The following is a 10,000-nucleotide window of genomic DNA, read 5'->3' as shown; positions in this document are numbered from 1 at the left end:
GCGGGGCACACCTAATATTTCCAGTTGGTAGGAAATTGTGAATTTTGCCCGGGTGGCGGTCGGTCGAAGCCTACTCTTATCGATTTTAGACCACCAAGGGATCTTTAACGTGCGCAACTTGCACACGGGCCCTCCGAGATTTTTCGCCCTTGTCCGAGAAGGCTAGGTGTAGATCTTTCCTACCAGAAGATCAGGGGTGTGGCAGAAAGACAGCAGTAAGGAGGAGCCAAGGAGTAACAGTAGAAAGGCTGCAGAAAGAGTCAGGAGCCCAGAGGAGGGGGCAAAGGAGGTGAGGGGGTGGGGGCAGAAAGTGGAAATGAAAGCAGATAACAGAACATTGCTAGAGAGCAGGAAAGGAGGTGAAAGGAGACAATTTTAGAGAAGAAAATTTTTCGGTCGCTACCCGGATTGGAACCCGAGACCTTTGAATGAGAGGCCAACACCTTAACCTCTAGGGCACGAGAGCCCCCGTAGACTCTCTCTGTAATACCTGGTTTTGCTGGGAGTTTTTCAAGACATTGCAGCAGTGAAGCATATAATAATATTACATAGTGCTCAACCCCGATTAAAGTACACAGGCTCTGAGCGCTTTACAATACAGTACAACGTACAACAGTAACATAAAACGTTGTGTTCTGACTAAAAGAAAATCACTCCAAATATTCATCTTATTAATTTAAAAACCGAAACGACTTCAACAGACATTTGAATGATTCCAAAGATTTGATCTGTCTTAAAGTACTCGGTAAATATCCGAGAATCCGGTGGTACAAAACAGAACACAACAACGCTCGTTTGTTTTGTTTTTATAGAGATTCACTGTATTTGCACACATGACAGCCCCCAACTCTAAAGATGCAATAAATTCCCTGAGTAGAAGAGAACAAGTCACCATATTTCGCCTGCGAACACAACACATACCACTAAATTCCTACCTTAATAGGATCCGCAAGGATACCCCACCCCACTGCCCGTTGTGTGACTGCCAGGATGAAACAGTACCACACCACCTCTTTAACTGCCCAGCACTTTGTGACCTGCGTAGCACCTACCTACCTGCCTCCCCAGACATCGGAAATACTCTTTACAGCGACAAAGTCCAGCTGATTAAGTCCTGTCAATTCTTTGCCATATCAACAGACCGAAGGGCTAGAACCCAAATGGCCGCTGGATCAGAAAAGTAATGTAAAGTAAAGTATAGAGATTCACTTGTGCATCAGGAAATACAATTTACACTTGAAGATCCAATTGCCTTAAAGTTTCGCTTTTTCCATTTTTTCTGCTGTAGATGTCCAGAACGTATTGAGCTAGGTCCCAAACCTGAAAAATGAGTAGAAAAAAAAGTTCCAATAGTTCTGAACAAGTGCTGGGTCTTCAGTTATCTGAAAGCTGGTGCGAATGTATCCCATGACCAGTTCAGTTCTGGTGTCTGCATCAGTAAAACCTCTTCAAGCCACACAAATGATTTTTTTTTATTAAAAAAAAAAAAAATTAGAGATGGGTTACAATTGTGATTATTTCTCAAAGTGTGCTTTTTCAATTTCTTTGAAAATTTGCATAATTGTTTGTAAGTGTCTGATGCTCATAATTTTAAAGCCATTTGTCTGTAGAGCGACAATTGTAATATTTTTGTAAATGGAACGAGATTTTCCTCGGCTCTAATTTGTTCATTCATGCACCTGTGGAAAGTGTTCTAATTAAAGCCTACCAAATTCTTTCTAACATTAGTTAAGTTATTAATAGTACTTGCAACAAAGTTTCTTGACATTGTGCCGAAGATGAGTGAGTAATTTCTTACTAAAAAGGATTAGGATTGGGCATGAGACCCCAAACTGGCCACATGTAGCAACTAAGTAAAATTGAAAATTTGACGGAGTCAATTGGAATTTCACAGTTAACCCCTTTTACCACCCCCGGGTGGTGCCACTGACTGAAGAGTCTTTAGGCCATTCCCAAAGGGGGGACATTAACATCTTGAGTTCTTATGCTCAGTAGAATTGTAACTGTAAATGGGCTGATTCATCAATGTCATACTCATAACTGTGCCTGAACTGCAACAAGGAACTGCTGCTTTTTCTTTCCTAGTCCTTACTAGATCTATCGTCATTTTTTCCTCTACTTCTTATGTACGTTTGTCACACTCTTGTGACCCGCTATTTCCGGGGTGCCTTGATAGTCAAAGCAGACTTTGTGATGTTGAAGCTAGAGAGGTGAGCAGAGTAAGTCTGATTCCCTGTAAAGACTTCTCTGTTGACACCCACCCCTTGGCGCTCATATGACCTTATGCAGTTGTGAGCGCCGTAAAACCTCAACTAAAACTAAACCAAAAACTTTTGTTCTGAATTCCCCAGCTGGGTTCCCAGCACCCGTACGCAGACACGTTCATCGGAGAGCCGTACGTGTACACCATAAACATCAACAAAACCAAGGACGTGGAGGCGGTTCTGGACAAAATTCTCTCCACACATAAAGTAGGTACCAGTGCTGTCATTCAAAAGTACGGTAGTCCAAGATTGTACCCAACACGATCATGCACTTTCTAATAAAAGTTTCCTCAATTATTAAAAAGCGTTTATTTAGATGTCACCAGTAGGTCTGATGAAAGTAATTCGTGATATTGTGAAGCATGCAGACAAAATGAGTTACTTCTCGAATTTCAGCCTTATGGAAATAATTACCTCACATTTATAGGGGAAGTTTTTACGACTGATAAGTATGAAACAATAAAAGGCATGTTACACTTAAAGAATATGGCATCAATAAGATATGTGCAAATTTAACCGTAGTGTCCATTTTGGGCCAATTTATCGATTTGTGGATTGCGAGAAGTAACTCGTTTTGTCAGCACACTTCCCATATGTCTGTGGGGGTAGGTGTGTGTGTGGGTGTATGTATGGGTCTACTTGCATAGTGCTTGTGTTCTTGCATATGTGTGTTTATGTGTACGGGTGTATAGACAATATCTCTGGAAGTGCCAGTTTTTTTTTGGGGGGGGGGGGTGTTTCTCTGTCTGTCTGTCTGTCTGTCTGTCTGTCTGTCTGTCTGTCTGTCTGTCTGTCTGTCTGTCTGTCTGTCTGTCTGTCTGTCTGTCTGTCTGTCTTTCCATCTGTCCGTCCATCTGTCTGTCTCTCTTGAGGTTTCCCCTTACATGAATATCAACAAAAAATCCCATCCCGAATTCTTGTATAGTGTGTCCAATAAAGAAAATTCACTTTTAATTTACTATACTTTTGTGGGTGATTGGCGGGTGCTCTGGTGTGGTTTGCTCCTTCTTTCCTATCAGACATGTATCGTCCTTATTTCTCCTCTTTCTTTTTTGTGTATGTTACTCTCTTGTAACACATCTATTCTTTGTCACTTATTTGACCTTGTCGTGTTGCAAGTGCTGTAAAACTCTTACTAAAACAAACTAATAGATTGTATGTCAACAAAAATTAAATCCCATTCTGAGTTTTTGTATAATGTGTCCAGTAAAAAAAATTCACTTTTACTTTACTATCATCATTATCATCAATGCCTTTCACCCCTGGCAGGGTATAGGCCACATACAAGCTCCTTCCATTTGTCTCTGTCCTGAGCCATCCTTCCAAGCTCGTTCCAAGTGAGCTTCATCTCTCTCATGTCCCTTTCCACGCGTCTCCTCCATGTTTCCCGTGGCCTACCCCTGCCTCGTGCTCCTTTACTATGCTTTTGTCTTAATTTTTTCCCCTCGGTTTTCGTTTTGTTTCAGTTCACCAGCTTCTTGCCGTTTGAGTACACGGAGGCTGGAATGTTGCAGAGGATCAACGCTTTCATTCAAAACCAAAATTTTTGCTCCTTCTCTCGGAAAGCTGCGAAGTGGCCTCCTAAAGAATCAGTGGAGTTTACTTTAGGTGACGCGGGGCGTTCTTGTAAGGATGTCTGTTGGAAGACAGGTATGTTGTGTGTGTGTGTGTGAGTGTGTGTGTGTGTGTGTGTGTGTGTGTGTGTGTGTGTGTGTGTGTGTGTGTGTGTGTGACTGTGCGTGCGTGTGTGTGTAAATGTGCGTGCGTGTGTGTGTGAACATGCGTGTGTGTGTGGGTGCGTGTGCGTGTGCGTGTGCGTGTGTGTGTGTGTTTCTGGGACGCGGGGCGTTCCTGTAAGGATGTCTGCTGGAAGACAGGTATGTTGTGTGTGTGTGGGTGTGTGTGTGTATGTGTTTTTGTGTGTGTGGGTGAGTGTACATGCATGTGTGTGGTGTGTGTGTGTGTTTGTGGAATTCATCTCCTTCCTGTCTCGTCTACAGTTCCCATTCTCTACTCCAGCCGCTCAAATGTAGTCTGTCTTTTTAAGCGATGCTTTGTGGTGATAAGACGATATTCATTCCAAATATACTTGTCAAAATTGGTTTTGAGCAAAAATAAATGTTTCAGAATGAGAGATGCATATACTGTTACTGTTTCAGGGCACACTACCTCTTAACTTCATGGTTATGCTGACTGATTTGATTCGAACAGTTTTTATATGCCCATTGAAGCTATTTTGATAATTTAGAAAAAAACTAACTGAGGCTGAGGTGTATGCGCATTGAGCATCTTTTAGAAAATGGAAATGCGCAGTATAAATGCTATTTATTATTATTATTATTATTATTATGCAGCATCTAAGCACAGTGACGAAGATTCTTAATGATATAACTTTCTGACTCTAAAATCCATTTCTTATAATCTCTTAAGAGCCAAGAAGGTAGTCTTTTCACAACACAGACGCCAGTTCTTCAGGTACTCGTAGGTAATCAGAGGCAAAGTTGTAGACATGAAGATATGGGTGGTTGGCGGGTGCTCTGGTGTGGTTTGCTTCTTCTTGCCTATCAAGCACGTATCGTCTTTATCTCCCCTCCTTCTTTTTTGTGTTTGTTACTCTCTTGTAACACTTCTAATCTCCGGCACTTATATGACCTTATTGTGTTGCAAGTGCCATAAAACTCTTACTAAAACTAAAAAACAAAAAGACATGAAGATGGTTGGCCAGTGTCTGTATTGATTGTAACCTAATTATATTACTATTTTTACAATATTTTTTCTTCCTATTTTCTTGTTCCAGGCCGCCTCTGTGAACCGGAGTATTTCCCAGAAATCAACAGCGAGGACGCTATCCGTAATTTCACGGAGTGCAAGTCGACGGGTCACTCGTCCAACATTTACTACCCGGCCGTGGACCCCAGCAGCGGCGCGTGCACCAGACAGGACGAGAGCTTGCTGTTCAGCTGTGTGGGGAACATGGACTCGCTGCGGCGTCTGTGTCCGTGTCGCGACTTCCTGTCAGGCCAGAGCGCCCTCTGTGTGGGCTGTGAGAGTTGATGACGAGCCTCGTTGTCTGCCCAGTGTGTGTGTGTGTGTGTGTGTGTGTGTGTTAGTGTCTGTGTGTGTGTGTGTGTGTGTGTGTCTGTGTGTGTGTTTGTGTCTGTGTGTGTGTGTGTGCGTGCGTGCGTGCGTGCGTGCGTGCGTGCGTGCGTGCGTGCGTGTGTGTGTGTGTGTCTGTGTGTGTTTGTGTGTGTATTTGTGTGTGTGTGTGACGCAAGACAATGGGACGCGGCGCCGTAGCTGACGTGGCTTGTGGCAGTTTGGTGCTCCTACGACTGGACATTTGGAGACTTTGTTGGGCTGTGCTTCTTTCTCCCGTTATTGCAAAGCTTCACTGACAGTTGAGCTAGTGAAGACTTTCACAACGCGATGAGGAAGCGGGACTATTTGGATTCATTACAATACATGAGCGAACTGAACTGTTTGTGAATATTCAGAAATTTGGATCCGGTTTGACGGGTTTATTTCTGAATTGAGTGCAAATGGGACTCTGGCTGTAGCTATGTTTTGCGCGTCCCCCCCCTCCCAACCTCTCCGCAGAAATATTGTATCGTTTGTTTTGCGTAATGAGGACCATGGTGTCATACTTCAGTGTTGTGAACGTGTCTTGACGCTTTGCTCAACAAACTCAGAGATCACTCGAGAGATCACTCGAACACAACGCAGCAATCACTCACGATTTATTGGATGGGTCGTTTGTTTTTTCTCTATATCACTTCCCTGACCGGTCTCTCATGATGATATGTTGAGTGGGGTTTGATTGACTTACAAGAGAGCGTTAGGAGTATGCCATTGGCCAATATTTATAGTAACGGCCATCGTGTTTGACCTATTCTTTAACATACATAATATAATGAGCATTATCATAACACTTTGCTAAAATGAAACAAAAAAGCTTTCTTTTTTACTCCACATTTTTTTTTTCCAGATCAGAAAGTGAGACAGTAGGTCTGGAACTTCTTTTGTCTTTTGTCAGAATGAAGAACACAAACAAGATGGCTGTTACTATAAATATCGGCCAATGGCGTACTCCTAACGTTCTCTAACTATGCGCTTGTTTTATTTACTCTGTCACTTCCTCGACCCAGCGTTCACACGTCTGTCTTGGTGCCATGAGACTTGACTTGGTGCTAGGATCACGCGGACAAGAAAGATATACACTGCACAGGTGCTTGGATTGAATGGAAGCCTCTTTGGGATTTTGTCATGGATGTAAGATTTATATTCTTTTTCTAGTGTGGTTAAGCGGTGCTTTCATTGTTGCGAGAGATGCTACTGTCATGTAAATGAACAGGATAAACAAAGGGTGCAGCCTAATTACAATGGGAAAGCAACATTTTTGCGTGTGATAGTTGTGAGTGTTTCTGTGTGGTACTTTGATGAACATGTTTTGTGTACTTTTGCAAATGCACATCGGTCAACTTTTACGGGAAGTCTGCTCCTTCTGGTATATTTTTTTTCTAAGTTGTTTGTGAAGCTGCTAGCTTACAATTGGTCACTGAAAAGCACAAGGGGGCTATCCGGAAAAATGCTGTTTTGAGAAAATCGAAGGTGAAGTTTTTGCTCCTTGTTCAGTTTCTTTAAAAGACAAGGAGAGTTTTCTCTATAACCAAACAAACAAATATACACACCAATGAAACCAAACTTCTCCTATAGGTAGGGCAATGCCCACTTTTGATGTAGGTCACAATTTCTGGAAACTCCCTAAATCTGGGTTAGCCCGCTTGTCCTTAAAACGACCACGTGTGGCTCAAGGTGGGCCCTGCGGGTACACTCAGTGCTTGGTTCAGTTGGTGGACTTGAGTTTGTCCCAAAGTTATTGAGACGTAGAGCTGTAAATAAGTCTAGGTTTGTTGTAGAGCTGTACATAAGTCTAGGTTTGTTGTAGAGCTGTACATAAGTCTAGGTTTGTTGTAGAGCTGTACATAAGTCTAGGTTTGTTGTAGAGCTGTAAATAAGTCTAGGTTTGTTGTAGAGCTGTACATAAGTCTAGGTTTGTTGTAGAGCTGTAAATAAGTCTAGGTTTGTTATTTAGACAGATACTTTGCAATTTTGAAATTGTCATTATAATGAGTTTGAAAATTGTGTTCTGAGTAATAGCTCTTCTTTACTTTTCTAATGCCCCCTAAAGTGTTGTAGGTCGTACTTTATGGTAGCTTCAGAGAGGTCGATTCACGCTTTTGCTGTATTTCAGGCTTTTAGTATAAAAAAATAAATGAAAATGCCATTTACATGTTTCAAAGTTGCCTTCCTATCAATCGCTCTTGGTAAGCAGAACAAATGTGTGAAAAGTTCTTGCAGGCAAGTCTTCACTTTGTAATATCAATTTGAGAGGGGAGTTCAGAGCACGGTCTCATGTCAGTTTGAGAGGGCAGTTCCGAGTCTGTCCCCATGCCTTTGTCTCACAATTTTGAAGGAACAGATTGGTGTTGTTGTTCACGTGATGTCAATTCAAATGATCAAAGTCTTGTTGTACAACCACGGGTTCATGCCGTATGGCTTATAGTGTTCTAGTGACTGGAGAAAGAAGTAACTTGTTCTTTGTTCATTCACTCACCCGGCAGAGCATGATCAAATGGAGTTTCTCATTTTCGTCGTGTAACTGTACTGTAAAGAAGTTTGTATTGAGGTGCTGTTGGTCCTTTCACGTACAGTGGAGCCCCGATTAAACTGAACGCGGTTAATCCGAAAACAGAAGTTAATTAACCCTTTGAGCTCTGACCTCCGGGGGCTACCGTGCCTGAGCTCCTGAGCGATATATTGCTGACATTTATGTGATCGCCAGACTTGCATTCCATATCCCTTGTAGAGTAGCCCTTGTCATTACTAGCATCTAATTCAAAAAGATCTTTAAAATAATCAGTAATGTCTTGTGTAGCACACATTGTTTTCCGTGTGTGCGTTTTGTCTCAGGCGTGCAGGGTTAGGGATGGGGTCATGCTCCCCGCTGTACCGGTGGCTGGGCATACAGGCAGTTTTACGTACCACCTATGTACCGGTAGCTGGGCATACAGGCAGTTATCTGTACCACCTATGTACCGGTAGCTGGGTATACAGGCAGTTATATGTACCACCTATGTACCGGTGGCTGGGCATACAGGCAGTTTTACGTACCACCTATGTACCGGTGGCTGGGCATACAGGCAGTTTTATGTACCACCTATGTACCGGTGTCAAGGGCTCAAAGGGTTAAACAAAAATAAAATTCCCCATTTTTTGTCTTCTATTTGAGCAACGTTTCTGAACTAAACATTTGAGCAACGTTTCTAAACCAAACATTTGACCAACGTTTCTAAACTAAACATTTGAGCTACGTTTCTAAACTAAACGTTTGAGCAACGTTTCTAAACTAAACACCCTTCCGTACTGAAGAAAACCCAGCAAACTCCACTGTAAGTTTGGCTTGAGGTTGTGAGTGGTCCTTGTAAGGTGTGAGCGTTTTGTAATGGTTCTGTTTGATTGGTACCGGACTGTAGGCTGTTGTCATTCTTGTAAGGTTCCTTTTTTTCTCTGATGCGTGTCAGTTAGTGCTGGGTCGCGAGTGGGACTTGCGCTCGCCAAGTGGCGTTGATATGACCAAATATGACACTGTTCTGTTTCAGTTAGTATTCCACGAGGGCTCGCATACTTGTGATTCTTTGAGGCCGACTAAATCGCGAATCCCCACTTTTCAGATTTTGTAAGCAGGATCCAGCTCTAGTCTCAGTCTTGTCTGTTTTTGCTGTGAGATGAGCCAGTGGTTGCAGGACACCACTGGTAGCTCGAGCTACGTCATTTCCTTCCCGGTTTCTGTCTGTCTGTCTTATTTGTTCCTCTGCTGTAAATGACCGTTTTTGTGTTCACACACTTTGCATTTCTCCACCAGACGAAAAGCAGGGAAATCGTCTTTGATTTTTCATGTTGCTCTTGCCTTCTTAAACAAATTCTGTTGTTGTTGCTGTTGTGTGTGTGTGTGTGTGTGTGTGTGTGTGTGTGTGTGTGTGTGTGTGTGTGTGGTAGTCTATCCGTTCAAAATATCTGGAGCCCCGAAGAGCGTGCTCTTCACCAGGGCCACCGCCTCTCTTGGGTAGCGGGTGAGGCAGTCCAACCTCCCTGAATCCTCCTCAGAGATGCCACCTCTGTTGTTGTTGCTGTTGTTGTTGCTGTTGTTATGCTGTTGTTGTTGCTGTTGTTGTTGTTGCTGTTGTTGTTACCGATTCAGCAGCTGGTGGGCTGTGTCCCTTTGGTCAGTGGCATCACGTGATGTGTCCTGATCTGTCTGTACTCTCGTGTGACTCGAGAAGTTCTGTGTGGAATGTAGATTCTCACAGGCCTAGGAAACATGTCGGAGAAATCCATGTAGATAGAAAGACGACAGTTCTCCTTTGTCACACTCGGATTAAACTAAACCAAGGATACCATTTTATTACACTTGAAAATCATTTCTAGTTAAACTCAAATATTATATTTGAGTGCTTTCTATCAAGTTTATCAAGGCACCATTGTAGTCCACTTGAGGACAAGTTTTTTACTTATAAAGTTTTATGCACTGAAAATATTGCAATAATTATGAAAGCCTTGAATGAGTTTTTTAAATTCTTATCATTATCAGAGTTACAATCACATATCACAGTGATCTCCATTTGAATGCTTTGTGTCAATGTGATGATCTGTCAAATTAGGTCACATGTGTGTGTGTG

At 42.5% G+C, this 10,000-nt stretch overlaps 1 protein-coding gene across 1 annotated transcript in view; it reads left to right on the top strand.

The window, feature by feature from the left end:
- LOC101856827 (alpha-1,6-mannosylglycoprotein 6-beta-N-acetylglucosaminyltransferase A) overlaps positions 1-5,407 on the top strand; it is a gene marked incomplete in the record, with an annotated part of 51,049 nt that extends 45,642 nt beyond the window's left edge. Inside the window, 3 exon segments of the mRNA XM_013085660.2 lie at positions 2,352-2,471; positions 3,731-3,914; positions 5,062-5,407. Coding sequence (XP_012941114.1) covers positions 2,352-2,471; positions 3,731-3,914; positions 5,062-5,318 — 561 coding nt within the window.
- Between the last annotated feature and the right edge of the window lie 4,593 nt (positions 5,408-10,000).

Source organism: Aplysia californica, unplaced genomic scaffold, assembly GCF_000002075.1.
Source record: "Aplysia californica isolate F4 #8 unplaced genomic scaffold, AplCal3.0 scaffold00394, whole genome shotgun sequence".
Classification (NCBI taxonomy): Eukaryota; Metazoa; Mollusca; class Gastropoda; order Aplysiida; family Aplysiidae; genus Aplysia; species Aplysia californica.
The sequence above is the reverse complement of the archived record's forward strand: the minus strand, read 5'-3'. Positions and strand labels throughout refer to the sequence as shown.